Source organism: Pleurodeles waltl, chromosome 5 (assembly GCF_031143425.1).
Source record: "Pleurodeles waltl isolate 20211129_DDA chromosome 5, aPleWal1.hap1.20221129, whole genome shotgun sequence".
NCBI lineage: Eukaryota > Metazoa > Chordata > Amphibia > Caudata > Salamandridae > Pleurodeles > Pleurodeles waltl.
This window is the reverse complement of record NC_090444.1, coordinates 424,670,695-424,692,662: the sequence shown is the minus strand read 5'-3', so window position 1 is coordinate 424,692,662 and position 21,968 is coordinate 424,670,695. Positions and strand designations below refer to the sequence as shown.

Genomic DNA, 21,968 nt, shown 5'->3' with positions numbered 1-21,968 from the left:
GGCGTGGTCTGTGGGGGTCGGTGCGGTGCCGAGGTCCATGGGCCACCAGGAGTCGTCCCAGGCGGACGGGGTGTTGCCGAGGATGAGGACTTCCGTTTTTTCAGAGTTCAGCTTTAGGCGGCTAAGCCTCATCCAATCTGCGACGTCCTTCATACCCTCTTGTAGGTTGGTCTTGGCGCTGGCGGGGTCCTTGGTGAGGGAGAGTATAAGACTATGACCTTGGTGTTCAAACCACCTTACCAAGGTGAGCCACAGATCCTTTATGAGAAAGCCAGTTTGCGTTTGTACTACTGGGCAGTGGGACTTGCTCAACAGTGTGTTTTCTTTTCTTTTAGTTTGTCAGGAAAATGTATAATATGGATATTAATTTCCTTTTTCTACTACAGTCTGCCGTTGTTGCTTAGCGTTGGATGAAGTGAGGCCCTATGCCGCCACATTGCTGCTGCCCATACCTGGAAAGCATGGGCAGCTTCTTTAATAGCTGCAGCATCAAAGGAAATTCAATACAGCGGGGTTATTTATTAGGGTCCCCGTACGGTTGCAGTAGTTTTTAGGGTTGAGCCTGTGAGTGCATGCGCTAGCGCATGCGTCTTGCTAGCGAGAATCTGTTGTGTACAGTAAAGAGCCTGGAGTCCGCCTGTAATCACTTACCATTTGTTGGCTTGTGTGGCACTCTTCTTTATTGGCTCAGAATTCGTCACTGCAGGTCAGGCATCATTTCCATTCCTCTGTGTTGAGCAGGGATTAAGCACTGATTGATTCAACTTAATCAGTGCCCGTCCACTGCTCCCAATGTGATGTAGGCTCTATTTTGTTCTTTTTGGCTTTTATTGTCCTGCAAACAGAAAGGTGCCCAGCAGGACAAACAAAATTGCAAGGGTTTACTTTTTATGGCTAACTTTCTTTTATTTTGCCAAGTTGTCTTTTCTCATTTTGCACATTTCTTTTGTTTTTATTAGTGGGCGGTGTTCTCAAAATACAACAATTATCTTGTTTGAAATATTGCAAAGCAACATTGTTTCTTTATTATGTGTAATTTCTGAAATGATGCTTTAACACATAATCGTGCAGTACACACCAATTCGCCATACTACAATCCACCCCAATCCACCCACCTCATTCCACACCAATCCAAACCAGTCATCCCAATTTAATCCACTTCAACATAGTGGCGTGGACTGTCAGAGTGGAGTGGGTGAGTAGAGCGTTGTAGTGTGGAATTGTTGGAGTGTCAAAGTGGAGTAGGGGAAGTAGAGTGTTGTAGCATAGAATAGATGGGAGTAGAGTTCAGTAGTTCAGTGGCAGAGAGTGTCAGAGTGGAGTTGGGTAGAGTGGGTTGGAGTGGACTGTGATAGAGGGGTGGGTTGGACTGGAGTAGAGTGGGGTGGATTGGGGTACAATGGGGTGCACTGGTGTGGGTGGATTAGAATGGATTGGGGAAGTGGTTTGGACTGAAGTGATAGGGCTGTGGTGGATAACCACTTAATAGCTGCACCACCCACCCCTCTATCACAGTCCACTCCAACCCACTCTACCCCACTCCACTCTGACACTCTCTGCCACTGAACTACTGAACTCTACTCCCATCTGTTCTATGCTACAACACTCTACTTCCCCTACTCCACTCTGACACTCCAACAATTCCACACTACAACGCTCTACTCACCCACTCCACTCTGACAGTCCACGCCACTATGTTTATCCAAGCTGAACAGCAGCCATACTGGTGTACAAGATGGCAGAACATATTGCTAAAGCCAATAGCTCTTGTATAGGCCAGACCTTTTGGCTTTCCCAGTGTTTGTTGGTTTTGCACGCAGACAACCTTCTTTCTCCACAGAGAAAATAATATCTCCAAAGTTGATCTGAATGTTTCTCTGGCCTCCAACCATCTTTTTCAAAAGGTCTGCTACCATTACCCAGAAATCCCCCCTGCCAGCCTCACGGATCCTGAGTTGGCACTAAGTCTTAAAGGGCACAGGTGGCCCATAAAAGGGTGGGTGGCAGAAAAATGGTTACGGTGAAGCCTAGAACGTGGACTAATGACGATGACTGGTCAGTGGCATAATGAAAAATGTTGGATCTTGTCAGCAGAATGTGATGAGGGGCCCATTAGACTCCCATGTTTCACAGATACTCATAGGCTTTAGGCTTAATGGGGGCCTTCCTGTACCACCGGGGCTTTGCTTTTTCGCCACTATGTCTGGTATGTAACTTGGTAATTATTACCTCGTCTTTCTTCCTCTTCAGACGAATCTGGAGTTTTTTAACATTATGTTTTTATTTAGTCTTTAGAAACAACATTGTTTTCTGCTAAACAGTAATAGTGACCTGTGTCTGTTATTCCTTGTTCATTTAGTAGTGCTTAAATTATTGTGAAGACTTGTATTTTTTTAAATAGTTTACTTTGGGAGCTGCCTAAAGTCTCCAACTACATTAACATAAGTTGCTAAATTGGGTTAAGAGATGTATGATTAATCTATGTAAAAAACAAATCCTGTGTTAATGTGCTTTCTGACAGATCTTTGACATTGCTTGGGATCCGTATCAGCCTAACAGACTGGTTAGCTGCGGTGTCAAACACATTAAGGTAAGCTTGTTGTCTTTTATCAGTGTAATAAACATGAAGTTCATAAAATCTTCGAAAAAATGTGCAGAAGTTTTATTTTTTACTATTAAAGTATATTGTGGCTGTTAGACTTTTCATCCTTGGCGTGGTCTCCCTTAACTTTTTGCCTCTGTTTCCCGAGTTGTTGATGTGTGCTTGACTCTGTTTTTGCTGTTTTTGTTACTCTGGGCACTTTACCACTTCTAACCAGTGCTAAAGTGCAAGTGCTCCTTTACAAAATGTGTATGTAATTGGCATATTTGATTTACTAGTAAGTCCCTAGTAAAGTGCACTAGAGGTGCCCAGGGCCTGCAAAATCAAATGCTGCTAGTCGGCCTGCAGCACTGGTTGTGCCACCCACCTATGTAGCTCTTAAATCATGTCTCAGTCCGGCCACTGCAGTGTCTGTGTGTGCAGTTTTAACTGTAAATTCGACTTGGCAAGTGTACCCACTTGTCAGGCCTACACCTTCCGTTTTCTTACATGTAAGACACCACTAAGATAGGACCTAGGTAGCCCCAAGGGCAGGGTGCAGTGTATGGTTAAGGGCATATAGGAATGTGTTTAATGTGTCCTGACAGTGAAATATTGCTAAATTCGTTTTTCACTGTTGCAAGGCCTGTCCCTCTCATAGGTTAACATGGGGGCTACCTTTAAATCTGATTAAAGTGTAGATTCCCTTTGGAAGTGGATAGACATGGAGTTTGGGGTCTCTGAGCTCACAATTTAAAAATACATCTTTTAGTAAAGTCCATTTTAAGATTGTGTGTTTGAAAGTGCCACTTTTAGAAAGTAAGCATTTTCTTGCTTATACCATTTCTGTGACTGCCTGTTTGTGGATTCCCTGTCTGGGTCAGTTTGACATTTGGGCTGGTTGCACCTCTCACTAGACAGTGACACAAAGGGAGCTGGGATGGAGTCTGCATTTCCTGATGAGCCATCTGTGCTAGAAGGGAGGGGAGGAGTGGTCACTCACACCGGAAAGGGCTGTGCCTGCCCTCACACAATGCAGTCTCCAGCCCCCTGGTGAGTGTCTGGGGCCTGGCCTGGGCAAGGCAGGATTTCACAATCAAAAGAGACTTTGCTTTAAAGTAGGCCTACTTCAAAGGAGAAAATGGGTATAAGGGCACCCAAAACCACAGACTTTAGAACACTTCTGGAAACCAAGAGGAACCTCTGCCTGGAAAAGAGCTGAGGAAGAAGAGCTGCCCTGCCAGTAACTGTGCTTTGTGGATCTGTCCTGCAGTTGCTGCTTCTGCCTGTGCTAGAGGACAAAGACTGGACGTGGTGTTGCCTTCCTTTTTGTAAAGATCGCCAAGGGCTTGATTTAGAGCTTGCCTCCTGTTGTTTGAAGTCTCAGGGACAGCAAAGACTTCTCTCTCTCCAGAGACTCCAGGTGCTGGCAGACTCCTACTCTGCTAAGTGGTGCCCATCCAGTTCCTGGGAACCTGAAAGGAGAAGCTGGCAGCCCAAGAGTGAGAAATCCACTCAGACCGCCGTGCAGGGAAAAGATCGACGCAACTCCGATCTGCGGCTGAAAAATCAACGCGCCGCCGGCTTTGTAGCTGAAAATCGACACTCGCCAGCAACGCGACCGGAAGATCAGCACCCGGAGCCAGGGAAACGACGCGCAGCATCGCTGATGGAAGCTGGTGAGATCGCAACCCGTGCCTCGTGGTTTTCGAACCATTGCGCGGCTGAATTTCTGATGCAAACACCGCTGGGTGTTTAAAAACAACGAAAGGCCTGCCTGGACACGAGAGTGCTGACCGGATCGACGTCGCTCTCCTGCGGAGAGAAGAAACGCCGACCCGACTAAAAGTGGAACGATGCAAGGTCTCGCTCGTGAGGGAAATCGACGCATGGCAAGCCCTTTTTGACGCACACTCGCCCATGCGGGGTTATTTTTGACGCACCCAAGGTACATTTTCACGCTAACAGCGTTAGTGTGTGTTTAAAATTACATGAAGACCCTTTTTGCATTCTTAGTGATAACTTGACTTGTTTATTGTGGATTTTTGTTGTTTTGGTCTTGTTTTGTTTAGATAGATATTTCATATTTTTCTAAACCTGTGTGGTGTCATTTTGTAGTGTTTTCATTAAGTTACTGTGTGTGTTGGTACAAATACTTAACACCTAGCACTCTGAAGTTAAGCCTGCTGCTTGTGCCAAGCTACCAAGGGGATGAGCGGGGGTTAGCTGAGGGTGATTCTCCTTTACCCTGACTAAAGTGAGGGTCCTTGGTTTGACAGGGGGTAACCTGACTGCCAACCAAAGACCCCATTTCTAACAGTGGCTTACAATCTATTTAGAGGGTTTACTGTATTCTAACTCGGGTTGCAGCAAACACACTTTATGTTGAATCTTTGTATTAACCTGAAATAGAAGAGGGAGTATAACCTCTTTTAATACCAACATACCCAACCTTCACAAAAGTAAATATTTAACTCAGTAGTTGCTGCTTGTGTTGGGTCATCAACCAAATGAATTTCACTCCAAGTTGAGGGTCACATACACATTTCCTGTTCTTCAAGAAACTCCTCTATACTATAGAGTAGCTCCCTAACCACCACAAAGCTTGCAATGAACCAGTACTCAGAAGGCAGTTGAAGACCTCATCACTGCAAAGCAAACAGATACAGAAGACAGCCTTCCTCCAGTAAAATGTTCAATTTTGCCAAGAGTATTTGTGATGTCGCAGGGCCAGTTCTCACTGCGCCACTGGATTCAAGTTAGCCTGGCTGATGAGGGGTGATACCCAGAAACCGGTCCCAGGGTGCTAGTTTGTGGTGTAGGGAGGACCTGACCTGGCAGTTCAGACTGGACTGTTCCCATGTGGAACAGAGTCCAGACTGATTTGCATATGACTGGGTCCAAACTCGGGTAGCATGGTGAGCAAAAAAACAATGGATTAAACCCAGATCTGTGATGGGGGGGTGAATGTTTGGTTTATTCAGCATTCCGTCCATTATATGTTCTTTTTGCTTTTGTTGCACTAAGTGGGAAGGGTGTGCCCAGACATGGGATCCATGCTCACTGTGCCACTGGATTCAAGTTAGCCTAGCTGATGAGTGGTGATATCCCAAAAGTGGTCCCAGGATGCTTGTTTTCGATTCAGACAGGACCTGGCCTGGCATTTCGGGGTGGGCTGTTCCCATGGGGAGCAGGGTCAAGACTGAACGAAAAAACAACAGATTAAACCCAGATCTGTCTCTTGGAGTGGATGTTTGATTTTTTTCAGCATTTTGCATTTAAAGTATCATGTCATCATTTTTTGCCAGTTTCAGGAGGAAGGTGTCCTAACTGGTTACTTTACTTGACTCACTTCTTGCTTTCTTTTACCTTGGTAGGGATGAGTTCTCTGTCTCACCCATGATAAAACATATTTTCCTGTTGAACATTTTCATATTAGCTTTGACAACCACAACCATTTTGACTGCACTCCCCAAATGCACAAAGAAAGTCCCTTCACCCTTCAGCTCCCTCTGACATCTTGTCCGTAATTTTGTCACATTCTTAATTGTTTTTGGTGAGATGGTCTCACTTAGAAAAACTACAATGTCGCAAATGCTTAAAAATCCTAGTAACGCATTACCCTTATTGGAAGACTACAAAGCCCATTTCACAGGTCCTGTCTAGCTCTTCTAATCTCTCAATTTTTGTTTTGAGCTTTATCACTGACGCAACAGTGCAGTTCTGGAATTCACCACATAGTTTCTGTTTCTTGCCAATCTCGGCAACTTTAAAAACCACACGCCTTATATAGTGGTCATATATTATACTTACTTTTTAGTTGTCTCCTTTCTAGCAGTCAGAAACTCCAATTTCGAATCTTTTTAGATACCTTAGATTTAATATTGTGGGAAGGGAATTTCATCTCAGATGTTAGCTGTGAAGATGGCTTACCCACGGGCAGTGCTAATTGGCCCTCATGAGAGACTGTCTCCCCTGGATCATTATCTGTGTTTCTGAGGCTGAGGGATGAAAAGCTCACATGCAGGGATTTCCCTTGTCACCTTTGGCCATAGTCATGCTGTATAAATCTGCACTTAGGCCTCAGATTTGCTTAGAGCGCCTCTGTGATAGGTCCCCTGCCTTCAGTCCAGCTTTACACCCTTTTCTTTAGACCAAGGGTACTTCTAGGGATGCTAGTCCCTGGAATTCCACTGACCAGCTCTCATGTCCTTTAGATCCAATGATATTTCCTCCTGAGAGTCAACACTGATTGTCTTAAAAAAATCATAAAAATTGTGTTGCTCATCTCTGCTTGTTGCATTTAAAAGGCAACAAGATACTCTGGGTAGAATTTCGTTGTAAAAGCATGCTTACTAAAGCCATTTAAAAGGCAACGAGATAATCTGGATAGAATTTTGTTGTAAAAGCATGCTTAGTAAAGGCATATGTGGAAACGGCATGCGTGGCTCTGTCACTCAACCCCCCCACCCGCCCTGCGGCCCAAAACTACCCCGCCCCTAATAAGTAAACTACCTAGACACACCCCACCTGCCCTGAGCCCTAAAACCTGTCCCCACCCCTAATAACTAAACTATCCTGACACCTCCACCCTAAACCCTAAAAAAAAAAAAAAACTATCCCGACCCCCCCCCCCACCCCTGCCCCTAAAAACTAAACTATCCCGGCACCCCCAACCCGCACTGAACCCTAAAAGCTTCCCCCACCCCTAATAAGTAAACCAACCCAACCCTCCCTCCCACCCACCCTAAGCCCTGAAAAATTAACTCCCCCGACCATCTCCACTCCCTCAACAAATAAACTACCCCAACCCCCACCCACCCTAAGCCCTAAATCCACCCTCACCGCTAACAACTACCCCCAACCTTGCCCCAGCCCTACTTAACTCACCCCGTCCTCTCCCAAGCTCTCTGCCTTAACCACGCATATGCATAGTTTGGCACATGCGTGGTTAAGGCAGAGAAAAAGGCATGCTTTGTTCCAGCAAGCGTTATTCTGCTTGCATAGGAAACTTCCACTTTCTTTGCAATGCGTTGTGTAAGACTTTTCCTTTTAATTGAGGCAAAAGTTTATCATTAAATTTTATTAAAAACCATAAATTAGTGTGTCTATAAACACATACAGGTTTAGTTATCAACGAATAATCAACTGAATACGGCATGCATGATAGTTGTAATATAAACGTATACGTAAAACACATTTCTTTATGTTGCAAATATAATTATTATGTGATTTAGACAAATACATAATTACATGTTGAAGCAAGACAAATGCAGCTGATGCTTAACAGGGTGATGCGCAGCTCACCATTACATAATAACTTTGAAGTCAAAGTGTGCACGATGCTGGTGAATGGATGCTGAGTAGGTGCAAACAGGGGTAGAAACTTAAACTTCTAGTTGGCTTCTCGCTGCCTTTGGCAAGGTTCCTGCTCAGTCGTAGCTTGTAGAAGGGGAAAGGGGTGTGGCGGCGCGGCGCATGGGAGGGTGGGGGGAGTGACAAAAACTAAAATATAATAATTTTTAAAAAACATACCTGTTTCGTCGTGCCACCACCGCACCGATCCTCTGCTGCAGCTGCGGGCAAAGCTGCCCTGAGTCCAATCCTAACACTGCTTTCATGCTGCTGGCAGCATGAAGCAGTGTTAGGATTGGACAGAGCACTCAGCCAGGGCACTCCGAGGCAGAGTGGGAGCCTCTATCTGCTCTCTCCAACCCAGAGAGCCTGGTGTTCATGTATGTTTGGCCGGCCAGACATGCATGCGCACTGAGGGGGAGTGCCGTGCACTCCCCCTCTGTCCCTGTCACGTTCATGGCCCCACCCCTTTTATAGTAAAAACATAATAAACATAGTCTATTATTATGTTTTTACTCTAAACGTTTTGCAGCTGCTGCTGCTCCTCCGCCATAGCGGAGGAGCCGCCCCTGTTCTTGCTACCCCTGGTGTCGGGTTCCTTAATGGAAGGACATGAACAGAGAGTAAGTAGGACTCTAGCAGCCATGTTTATGTGGTGTAGTTATTACTCATGACTCTTCACCTCAATCTCTTCAACAGTTAGGAAAAGGCTGTTAAAGGGCAATGGTGGGAGGAGTCAACCCTGAGGTACCACGGGGAGTAAACGAGTACGTGTGCCACTTCTCCTGCCACTGGCATTTTAGTGAAATAACATCCATTGGGAAAATAGTCATTTATAGCCACTTAATAGCTGCACCACCTTTTGTTAGTCTAGAATATTTTTAGAATTCCTTCGCTTATTTGTATTTTCTACATATATTGACTGGAATCATACATCTACTGGTCGCCCTAAATTTTTATACTTGCACCTTATCTATGATTTGAACATAATTATTTGTCAGCCTGTGTTCAAGTGAAGCTAAGCATGAAAGGTGATTGTAGATGGATTATTATTGTTATCAGTGAGTCATGTTGCTCCACTATGACTCAAGAACCGTCATGTAAGTCACTGGTTCTGATTAATGTCAGGGAGCTCTGAGACAGAAAAAAACAGTACAACATCAAATGCTAACTCGTGCATCCACTGAAAGTATCCTTAGACACTTTGGGCCTGATTACAACTTTGGAGGAGGTATTAATCTGTCCCAAAAGTGACGGATATACCACCAGCCGTATTACGAGTCCATTATATCCTATGGAACTCGTAATATGGCTAGTGGTATATCCGTCACATTTGGGACGGATTAACACCTCCTCCAAAGTTGTATTCAGGCCCTTTGTCTGTTAAATTGCAGTGAAATAATGTTCTGTGTATTTCTAATTTGAGTTCCTTCAGCCCCCATTGTTACTCTCTAGTTGACAAAGAAATGTTAACGTGGCATCAGAGAGTGTTCCCCAGTGACATATCTTTAGTCTTCTTAGGCATGGCAGAGACACTAACGTCCCCTGTAGGTACAAGACGAGTTCTAGTGATAGGAGAAAGAACACGAGTCAGATAAAGAATACAAAATGAAACTACAGTGAAACAACCAGACTTTCCTCTACGTATCTCCATGTTTTCCATCACGCTCTGTTCCTCGATATTTTGTCTCTTTCTCATGGATGAGGGGCAAGTGCTTGTTTGAGATAAATTTACTAGACCCGATTTACATTGATTTATCTGTGAGGAGGCCTGGCGTAGCTCCAGGTTATGTGGGACCTACCTTTTGAAGTTCCAGGGCAAGGTTTAACCTAATCATTGAAGAAAAGCTTTGTGAATGGAGCCCAATGTGCTGTATTCTAGACAAGTGTCATTCTGGTTAGTTAATTATCTCTAACTGCATAAGTTGATAGTAGTTGATTCAAGCATCTGATTATGAAGGGGAGAGGCAGGCTGACATAGATGCAATCACCATGATTCACCGGACTGGGAACTAGAAGCAGCCCAGTTAACCTTCTCCCCTCTGCCTCTCACTCGCTCCTTTCCCTCTCCCACTCTTTTCCCTCTCACGTTTGCTTCTCTCCATGTTTCTCTTGCTCTTTTTCTTCTGCACCCCATCTGAAATTAACCACCAGGCGGCAGGAAAAAATGAAAGATGCTTGAGCAGCTACCACGGGCCTTCAAAAAACAACCTTTACTGGCTCCAACCCCTGTGGAAATGCCGATGATAAATGACCAATCTTACTGTAATGATTACTGTTTAAGAAATAGTTGCTCTAATATGTTTTTTTTTGTGCCTTTCAGTTTTGGACACTATGTGGAAATGCACTGACTGCCAAAAGAGGAATATTTGGCAAAACTGGGGATCTTCAGACAATCCTTTGCTTAGCATGTGCAAAAGAAGATGTTACATATTCTGGTGCTTTAAATGGGGACATATATGTCTGGAAAGGGCTAAACCTTGTGCGGACTATTCAAGGAGCACACAGTGTAAGTACAGTATTTTTATACTTTGTACATGCAAACAGAAAATCCAAAGTTGATAAAAAATGATTTATTCAGAAATCATACAGTGTTGAACATTATGGCAGTGCACAGTGATTCAGAAATAAAGGTTTGTAGTCTTGGAAGTTATTTCATTTTGTCACTTGTTGAAGTATTGACAATCAAAACACTTTAGGGTCTGATTTAGATTTTGGCAGTCGGCCCATCCTCCACCAGAGTGATAGGGTAAATTGCTCCTTTGCCGTGACACAGGTGCCAACTACAAAATTTTGAAATGTCTTTTGGCCCTGCGAACACTTCAAAAATTGACAGGAACCACCGTCAAAGAGGTTTCTACCAATGCGTTGTAACTTTGCCAGAGGGCTCCGTCAAGCATGACGGAGCCGCATGTGAAAAGTTAAAAAAAATATATATATTTTCCAAAACAAAGATCCCAAAGTGGGATTTTCTTTTTGAAAAAAAAAAAATACAATACCCCCCTCGCCTTGAGAGTTTCCACCCAAAGAGAGGTGGGACATTGTGGACCTTTTAATGCCCCTTACCACCAGGTTTTTCATGGCCGCGGCAGGCATTGGTAAAACAACCATATGTCCACCCATCTAAATTAGGCGGGTGGACATATAACCAAATATCTGATGGGCCTTACTCTGTCAGGCTGTTAGGAAAGTTTGACCATGGCAGAGACGTGGACTTGGCCGTTATCAAATTGTGGTCCGCCAGACAGACAATAGTGTTGATGGGGAGAGAACTCTGTCACCATTGCAAAAGTGTTCCCTCTCCTCCAACATTTAAATCAGGCCCTCAAGAACCTGAGGATGTATATTAAATGTTTTATTTTATTTAGCCACAAGAAAAACAAATGTTTGATATTTATTTATCTACATCAACTTTTGAGTTTTGTTATGCATGAGGCACAGGGTGCAAGACCCATCAACCTTAACTGCATATCTGGTTCCCATAAGCCTCACTAGCTTGGTAAAATGAAGACACACGTTACCCTACTATACTGATGTTCTGCTGGTAATAATGTTTACATAGATATTTATTTTTTCAGAAACCTATAATGTCAACAAATTAATGAATACATTTCACAGCATATTTCTTCTCACACTGTACATAAGCTATAACACAAGATGTTTTCTTGGAACGCCAGTACTTAGGTTTGACAAATAATTGAATAGCTGTCATAGGACCAGATAAAATAGGCACAACATGCATGGATACGAGAAAGAGTAACAGCAGCAGCTGAGGATCAACTATTTTCAAAAGCTGTGTTTTATTTATCTTTCCAGTTAATATATTAATCCTTATGTCGATGCTGTTATTTTTTGACATCCAGAACTTGGTGTCATAATCTACAATCTCAAGATTAGGTAGATCATTGGTAATGAATGGAGGTAGTAAAGTTACTATCTGGTATTCGTTCTAAACTTAAATATTTTTGGGGAGGATTGCATCTACAACAGAATTAAGTGCTTTTGGGGTGGAGCCTTTGACGGTTGAGTAGAGCTAAGAATATCTTTTTGATTAATGAAGGGATGTTTAAGGCTAGAGTGTGAGTCAGATTGCAGTCTTACTGTGTAGTCTTTTCCCGCAATTTGACTCATCAGATTGTTAACATTGCTAAACATAGGAGGCTTTATTTGCGATCCACTTAGCGGAAAGTAGGGCCTTGAAAAAGACTCAGTGGTAGCTAAAGCAGAAAACTGACCCCTGGCAGATAAAGCATGAAGGCTTAAATCTGGCAATTCTTTGGAGAGAATGTAATTAAGATTTAAGTAGTTCAGAGTTCTTCAGGTGGTAAATTGTAGGAGTTGCTCAACTCTTTTTAGGAAATTTGGGGTGGTTTTGAATCAGTGGGCTACAAAAACTATACTATGGTGAATCCAGTTTTGCCAATGAATGTCTTTCTTTCAAATGGTGATAAATGGGTTGACTCACATGTAGGCACATTCATGCTTGTGTATGTTTATTTTTTTGTTTCTAGCTAGATGTCTAAAGGACCTTGTCGCAATTCTAATTGTATCCAATAGGGATTCGGTTTAATTTAATTTAGAGGTATATTATGAAACGTATTTGGGAAGTGATTCATCAATATAGATCCATAAGGAGCATTGCCATAGATGGTGTGACCCAATGTTTGTTGGTTTCGTGAATGAGACTGATGCAATATCTTGTGAGGTCAGAGAAACAAGCGCTCCCCATATTTCTCTTAGTTTCCCGTTGTGGTAGTGAATTTCTGGGTTTGCAGCTTTCCCCCTAAAGAAATGCCTACTAACATTTTCAAAATGTAAGTGTAATTTAGACATTAGTAAATAGGGGCACACACTTGCTATTTATCTGTTGACGTCTGTGGTAAGCCTTATGTATGGATTATGTAGGCTAGCTCACTGAGCCATTCCCAACAGGTTTGCGTAGGTATCCTCTGTATCTATGCCTCCATCTGCTTATTGTTAGATTTTGACAACATTAATTTGTTTCGCCTCTTTCTTCTACATTTTGCCCCTTTCTTGCCCTCTGTATATAAACAGTCTTCTAACTCACAATTTGTATCTGTTCCCTCCTCTTAATACTCTCTACCATTACTATCACTCCCCCTCATCCTTAAAGATCACCTTCTGTAATTCATTTTTTTCATTTATTTCTCTTTTTTGGATAGCTTGTAGCATTAATTATTCAGTGCTAGTATCTTTTTGTTGTATATGTTTTGTACCCTCGTTTATGTGCCCTGCAGGAGATTTCCCTTTACGGATCCTTTAGTGATGTTGCTTATGCACTACAAAAATGCTCTGATTATGTTACATATAGCTATTATGATTCTGTTGTTGTACTACTTTTCTGACCGTGTTAAGATGTAGATCCAAATTATGCCTCAAAAGGAAATATATCAATGGCATTAATAATCCTACTACAAGAAATAAATATTAGAATTATTGAATAAGAAGAATACTCACATATCCCTGATTAAGAAATTAACCTCACAAAGTCTGCACCACTAAAACTCTGTAGATGGTGGGCTTCAGTGCTTAATTTGTAAATAAAAACGTGCCGGTGCTCAAAGCCCTTCTCTTAAACATGCGGCTGCTGTATTTAAATGTGCCAACACGGAATACTGAGGCAGCGTAATCCCGAAGCCATCTCGGGCCTCTTCAATCCATTTAAAGCCCTTCCTTGTACCTTCAGCTCACTCTTGCAGCTTTCTGCTTTCTCCCATTGTAAAGCTTTTTCATGTTTCTCTTCCTCCGTCTTTCCGAAAAGTGTATTTTGCTCGCTGTAAATGCTTGAGGCAGAACAACAAGCGCTGGCCCTCTAAAATAAGTGCTGGTGCTTAGCACCGGTTACAACAAGCACAAATTAATCACTGGTGGGCTTGTACCAAAAGCCATACTTGTCCTCTGACACAACAGACATTAACACACCTGTCCACAAAGCTCTGTATGAAAAAAGATTCAGAAGGAAGCAGGTCCACTCTCTCACTGTAAATTTGAAATAAAAACATCACCATTGTCAAGTTTACTTTCTAAGCATAAATGCAAAGAGTCCTAAATTATCTTTAGACTGCACTGACCACAAACATTTAATATGATAAAATTACAAAAGAAAGTTCAAACTTCGCCCCGATTACAATATGGATAGAAATTATTATACTAAATCCAGTGATAAAAAAGAGCTTCAGTACATTCCTATATGCTTGGCCTAGGGCTACACATATGATGCCTCCTCCACTCAACCTCTATAGACTATGCTTGCAGTTCAACACTCCATAAAACACGTTCACGCCTTCCCGCAAGCATCTCTATCCTCAGTATTAAGTAGCATTAGTTTATCAGATCGTACCCCGTGTATGTTAATCTTTTCTCACCAGAAAATATCCAAAAATCAACAACTGGAACTCAAACCAAGTTAGTCTGGAACAATATTAACCGTTATGTCAGGGGTAAAACTAAAGCATATACACCCTGCATGGAAAGAAAAATAATCTCTTTACGCTTGAAAAGGAACTTTTAATAATGATTATGCCCCCACTGCCACTCCCAAACCTGGTATATGGTTATATCTAGAAAAACTGAAATATAATATAAAAATATTTATACCCAAAAAAAAGAGCTCTCTTTTCTTCTAGCAAGGCCAAGATTCTGGGAAGATGATCAACGATGAGGTAGCCTTGATGGGTACAACTGTAATCATACATTGACCCACTAAGTCAAAACTGATTTTGAAACACTAATCTACAAAGAAACAAATGACGAATTTTGCAAGTCTTTTCAGCTGTCAAGCATCCTCCCTATAGAAAGAGCCATTATTCCTATCAAACGTCCTTGCACAAGATGGATTCCCTTATTTTATTTTTATTGCAGTATATGCAGGAAGAGCAGCGTCTTTTTTTCACTTGTCTGTAATGACGATTTGAGTACAGTAAAGTGAAAGTAAAACGAGCTGATGGGCTTGTTATACTTTCACTGCATTAGTGCTTGTGGTCATACCTCAGGCCCCCGACCACTGATTCTTTTGGGCAAGATATCATTAGAAAGAGGAGACTCTCCCATTTCCAATGATATTTCGGCCCAGTTGATCCCTGCTTAAAAGTCACCACAGGAGAGTGATCCCCAAGGATGAATTTTCCCACTAGCCAGGAGGGATTTTGGGGAGTGGCCCCTTGGGCAAGGCCTTGTGCTCCCCCTTTAAAAAAATCAGTCTTTCTGGCCCGCCCTGGGGTTTGGATTGGGACTTATTACCCCTGATCTGATTCCCTCGGAGGTCAGAAAGCCCACGAGACACCAGGTCCCCACCCCAACAATGGGACAGACAGTAGTTCACTGACCTCCCCCCTCTCAGAGGGCAGATGGGCGTAATTACTCCTAATCAGTCCTCCCGCAGCCCCCAGTGAGAAGCCAGAAAGCTCACTAGATACCAGGGAATATTATTTTAAAAAAATACAAGGGTGGGGGCTGCCTACCAGGGGTATGGCCATGCCCTAACCCTAAAGAAATATGCTAACAGTTTTTGTGCAACCCCGGGGGGGTGAATGCTCCCACCCCAGAAAAGTGCTCAACAGGCTTCCTGCCCCACCCCCAGGAGGCAGATGGGGGCACTTACCGCCAATTCGCAGAAACCCCACTAGACACCCTAGACTGCATTTATGCAACATTTTTTCAGGGGGGGTGAGGGAGAGGAAGCGGGCCCCCTGGTCCTGGGCCCATGCTTTCCCCCACCACAGGGCCTATAGGCTTTCTACCCTCACTGGAGATATTCACCCCCAATCCACCCACACAGGGGGGTTGAAAGCCCACTAAACACCAGGGAATTCAAAATGGTGGCAGAACATAAAAAAAGGAGGTTGGAGCCTACCCTGGCATCAAGCCATTACTCCACCCCAGAAGGGACAATAGCATTTTTCTTGCTCCCAAAGGCAGATAAGACATGTATCCCATTTCGGAGGTTACCCCAAATCTGCCCACCGGGGGCACAGAAAGCCCAGCAGACACCAGGGATTGGGGCATGAGCACTGCACTCTGGCATTGTTCACACCTGCACCCCAAAAGGGACAAACATTCTTCCTGCCCCCCCCCCACCCCCAAAGGGTAGACAGCGGTTTTGTTCCCAGTATGTCCCCGTGGAGAGCCGAAAGCCCACTAGGCACCAGGAATTTCACAATGGTGCCAAACCAAACAAAAGGAGGTGCCAGCATACCCTGGCCTTGTTCCATACCCACACCCAGAAGGGGCAATATTGTCTTTCTGCCCCCCACAACCCTGGAGCAGATAGGACGTCTGTCCCAGTTAGGGAGGTCGTCCCATACCTGTCTCCTTGGGGGTTTAATGCATACTGAACATCAGGAATTTTGCATTTGAGGCAAAAGAAAGAGGTGTGGGTGCCGCCTTCTGACATTAGGTGATACTCCCACCCCAAACTGGACAAAACAGTATTTTGGCCTCCCCAGAGGGCAGAAAGGGAGTTTGCCCCTAGTTTATCCCCAGAGCTTAAAGCCCAGTGGATGAAGAATTAGTATTATTATTTTTTTATAATGGGGTGTGTCTGGCCCTTCCAGACATCAGGCCCCCCCTTCAACCATAAAGTCTCAACAGTCTTTCTGCTGTTCTGCAGACTATAACCTCCCATCCCACAGGCAAACGTGGGGACATCTGATTTCTTTTTGGTGTTGTTTTTACATATAGGCCAGGAGAGTGGGGTTAAATCCCAATATCTTCCCACTCGCCATGGTGAATGGCTACACTTTTTGGACTTTGGTAGTAGGCTACCACCCAGGCATTCGGAAAACTGGACATTGAGGGGAGTCCAGGGTGATATGTCTTGTGTGGATCCAATGTGTGATTTTAGACAATGTTTGAGGTTTGCAGGCTACTGTGGGTAACAAAACCTTGTGGGTTTCACACAAGGCACCTTACTGTGGAATCCTTTGGTGCCTACTTTTCATATATGTCTGTGGTTGGTAGGTTTCCCTGGGTGGAGGCACAGCACAACCTCAAATATAGCAGCTACCCCTGTCATTGTTCTCTCCATGTAGCGCATAAGGGCCTTTTGGGTTGTGGTTTCTTGCCCCACCCTCACAAGTCTGGTCCCATTTTTACTGGAAGAATGGAAGTCTGAGTGGTACAGACTTTGTGGATCCCCACAGATTGTTACTTCCTGCCAGAAGTGTGAGGAAAATTTGTGTTTTTAGTCAAAGGATAAGAATATGGTTTGCAAAGGCTTCTGTGTGAGAAAACCTGATGAGAGCCACGCAAATGACCAGACACACAGTGATGTGGCAGTCAAATCAAGTGGTACCTTTTCCTTTTTTAGTACCTATTTTAAAAGTATCATTATATACTAATGTCATCTCCTACCACACACAGACCATCAGGCAAAGGGCCCCCCTGGTTTAGGTTGCCCATTTTGACTTATTAAGGGAAGGTAGGCTTTTTCCTGTATATTCACTAATATCAGTAGTATAGGGATCCTCTGAGCTCTGATGAATGCCCAAGACCTTGTTTAGGCTATGTGAAAGGCAGAAACACATCAACACTGTAGGGGAACCCTAGGGCCATGATACCCCTTAACCTCCTCAGTTAATACTTGCTTAGTAGTATTTTATTCATACCAAGGGCACCACCAAATAAAGGAATTCTTGTGGTTTATCCCAAGGTATTTTTAGTTTGGAAAAAAACCTGGATCCCAGAAAAATATCCAGATAACTGATCTATCAGGACTCCCTCAAAGTCCCTCTTCAGGTTTAGTCCACCCTGGTAGTATCATCTTACCAGGGTAGGATGAGGTGTCTGATGACAAAGCATGTCACATTAAGTGAGTGAGCTCACCTTATCCAGTTCTTGGAATTGCCCAGACATTGAGTAGGCAGATGACATGGGTAGATAGTGATACTTTTAAAATAGGTACTAAGAAAGGAGAAATGGTACCGCTTGATTTCATTGCTGCGTCACTGTTTGTTGAGAATTTCTACTAGAAGCAGATGCAGGTCTTGTACAACCTCTGTGTTTTGGGACTGGATTTTTATTGGAGATTAGTATACACCTGTCACTAGCAACAAGGTCACCACCCAAGCACAGGGTCCAGTCAAGGCAAGGACTCAAAACATCAGCTCCTGGCTCAACCCCTGGTAGCTTGGCAACAAGCATGTAGGCTTAGCTTAGGGGACGGGCATTCAAAGCATTTAAATACACCTATACAGTAAATAATAGGTGTAGCACACAATGAAAATCCCACACCAAATTATGAAAATGGGAAATATTTTTATCTTTACAATGACACCAAAACAACAAAAATCCTACATAGGGAATCAGAGATAAGTTTTTAACGATTGCATCAAAAAATGTGCTTTCTAGTGCTTAGAGATCAATAGCGCCAACCGGAGACATCTAGTCGCGCTAGACTGGGACCAAGTCACAATTTAAGGCTGACTGCAATGAAGCTGTGCTCGGGTACACTTAGCGGGAGGTCTCAGTCAAAATTTTACATTTGGACTTAGTCGTTTTTCTGGAACTTTTTCTCCCATCTTTGGGCGATGCTCCTCATCAGCCCGGGATCCAATGCATCTGCTTGATTTTCAGCGAGCCCAGATAAAATACGGGAAGTCTCGCCGACAAACTTGAAATTCAGGCCAGGTCACGGTTCGTATGTCGCTTGACTCTCATCGATGGGTCAGTCACCTTTTGGAGTTTTTTTCACAAACTTTCTCCACACTTCTGGATCTCCTTCCAGAAGTTCTCCTTTGGGTCTCAAAGTGAACAAAACACAAATCCAAGGGTCTAGCAGCACTGAGATGGTCCTTGGAAGTTTGGGACTTCAATTCCCAAAATGCACCTGTCCAAATCCTCAAAAGTCCACTGGACACACTCCAGGCTGGGGACGTTTGTGACAATTGCTGCAGGCAAGCTCTGTTAATCTGTTGCTTTCAGGGAGTCCACTTCTTACTCCTTTTGGAAGCAAGGCAAAGTCCTTAGGGCTGCTGTTCCAGTGTGCAACAGGAGCAGTCCTTCAGAGTGCAGTCCTTTCGGTTGCTGACCAGGGTTCCACCAGAGCAGTCCTTCTTCTCATTGTGGTTTCAGGCACATCTGAGTTGCAATGCAGCTCAGACACATTTATTCAGTCATCCTGGGGGACAAGCGGGGGGAGAAGAGGGCACTCCGTCCAGTGAGATCAGGGAACCACCCAAAAGCATGACAGCTTCCTCCAAACTGTGGCATTTTCTTGACCCACAAAGCACTGTAATTTAAAACCCAAGATGGATGATTTCTCTCCTACAGAGTAAGACCTGGCTAAACCAACCTGCCGGTGTGGTTCATTTCCATTAACACTCCCCTCCAGAGCCTTTGCAAATTCCTTTCCTGGGCCTGCCATCTGTCTGAGGGGTACAGAAAGAGAGGGTGTGCCTGGCTGGCATTCCTAGCTGCCCTGCTCTCTTTGAAGCACAGTTTGATTTAACCAGCCCCATTCCTGGCCTGAGCCCTGCAGCTGCAGAGCTCCGTCACCCATATACTTCTGCTCTTAAAACATTAAGGCTGACCAATCTGGAAGGGCCAATAACAGGCTGAATTTGGGCTTACAGAAAAGAAAGTCATATAATTCCTCTTCTGTATTAGTATTAATTCAACAGTGGCAAGTTGTTGGATTTATCATTAACAATCTTTTGAGTCCTTGAAAGACACATTTAGCTCCTTCCCAGCAATATTTATGCTTATATGAAATATTCCAATGTTAGCCTATGGAGCTAAGTATTTACAGTGGGGAACAACCATTGGCAAAGCCAATCGGTTTCGCTTTTGGGAAATCTTTGGTCTTTGTCACTGTTTACATCTGCATGTCACTGTGCTTACAAAATATTGTACATAAAAGCATCTCAGGCATAGGTTTGTTATGATTGGCTCTGAGGTGGAACTGGTTTTGCATAAATATGAGAAAATCAGTTTAAGCGTTGTATACCCATTCTTGTGCTTACATATTCAAGGACAGGCATTTCCTCAAAAAGAGAATAGAGGTTGCAGACGCACAGCACATATGAAGGCAGGATTGTAGCATTATTTGTGTTTTCATACACACAAAAGAGCACATACAATGAGAGCGTGATGAGAAGTTTACATGCATGTTTACTACTAGCGACTCGAAAAGAACTGTCAAATCAAGGGAAGCACGAGGGATGAGATATTGTTTAGATAAGAACTCCTGCCTCTAAAGACAAGTGGACGAGAAGCTGGGAAAGCTTCCTGTGTTTCAGGCAGACACTCCTGGTAGCACTGCAGCCAGAGACTGCGCACCCACACGCTGCTACTATAACCCTAAATGTGCAGATATACAACACTACAAGTACTGCAGCCAGAGTGTATGCACACTAAACAATGCTGACACATTGTTTAATATGTACCAACTGCACTATAGAACACCACAGCACACAGTATTTCAGCCAAATTATGCATACACTCTTAGTATTAACAGCCAGAGTAAACACACACATTGTAGACCCAACCAACCCCTCCCCCACTGCACTAACAGTCACTGCTGACATGAAAGGATTGGCCTACAGAGCGTGATTTAAAGTTTAACAAAAGCACTATTAGGCGGCCATGTGTGACCGTGCCATAGAGCTTTTTCCTGTTAAGCCAACATGTTAAAAAAAAAAAAGAAAACAGCAAGGGGGTCGGACAGACAATCAACACGAAGGGAGATAACTCTGCTGTTTGAGGCCGGAGTCTTTAACCTCTATGTAACCTGAGGGATAACCTTTCCATGTAGGGCCTGGCTGTTGAAGTTAGAGCCTATGTGGCCATTGTAACATTTAGGATACATCTGATATGTCAGGCCTAAGCGTGTAAATGCTGTCTCTCCCTATTCCATGTATTATTTAGATGCAGGACTCCCCCTAATGTTTGAGCGTAACCATAACATTTGATATCACAAATCCTCTTTAAACTTTCAAGTGCTGCATTCCTTGTGTTGGCATTACACAGCCCTGGGCAGAGGGTACGATTTAAAAGATACACACTTCATTCATTGCACGCTCATTACCAACCCTTAAGAAGGGGGCGCCATATCCTAGGGACCGACTGCAGCCTTGTGTAGGCATTATAGAGCCCTGGGCTGAGCAGAGGGCGCGATCTCTGGGAGACAGAGGTCTGCCTTTGTGCGGACATTAATGCCACTGGCTCATTCTTGAGAAGAGTTTAAAAAAGAAAAACATCCCGGCAGGGGCATAAGGCAGGCGCCTCCTTGCACCAGCCTCTGTGGTGCAGTGGGTGGAGGGGGCTCTGACTCTTCAGGGGACTCTTCATGAGCACAAGGCCAATGCATAGTTTTATGGGAGGCTTTCCACATTGTGTGCTGAAGAAGAGAGGGGCATCATTTTGCTTCATGCCACTGCATCCCAGATATAGTTTATGGCTCTGCATGACATAAAAATGAAAGGGCCTGGCACTGCCCTGGTTACAGAGCATGATATCCAAGTTAGTTCACTGGGGCTACTCTTTTGGGGCAGTTCTGTCCTGGAGATAGCACCTGAAAACTGATGTGCTCTGTTTGGTTTGCACAATACTGGCTAATCCTGCTGTGTTTCAGAGCGCACCGGGCATGTGCAATGGAGCTGGGAGCTGTGTTTGCCTGTGACAATCATTTGAAGAATGCAATGTGTACATAGTTTAAACGCAGTGCTTCCTGGAATGTCTGCTTTGTGGAGAACAGAGGCTGCAGGCCATACAAAGTGGGTTGTATGATGGAACCTCGTATGCCGGAACAACACATGCCTTAACAATGCGGTTGGAACAACGACTGGATGTTTCCACTCATGCCTTTCCCAAGCATGCCTTTATAACAACTTTTCATTGTGAAAGCATGCCTAGTAAAGGCATGTGTGGGAATGGCATGCGAAGCAGCATATGTGGTTCTATCATACCACCCTCCACCTGCCCTGAGGCCCAAAACTACCCCCACCCCAATACCTAAACTTTCTTGACCCTCTACCTGCCCTAAAAAAAAACTACCCCAACCCCCATCCGCCCT

The 21,968-nt window shown here is 43.9% G+C and overlaps 1 protein-coding gene across 2 annotated transcripts in view; it reads left to right on the top strand.

Annotated features, from left to right (window-relative positions):
- Positions 1-21,968, top strand: part of EML6 (EMAP like 6) — an 854,573-nt gene that overhangs the window by 222,124 nt on the left and 610,481 nt on the right. For both annotated transcript variants that reach the window (XM_069234186.1, XM_069234187.1), the window contains exons 4-5: positions 2,522-2,590; positions 10,260-10,445. In XM_069234186.1, coding sequence (XP_069090287.1) covers positions 2,522-2,590; positions 10,260-10,445 — 255 coding nt within the window. The remainder of the gene's footprint in view (positions 1-2,521; positions 2,591-10,259; positions 10,446-21,968) is intronic.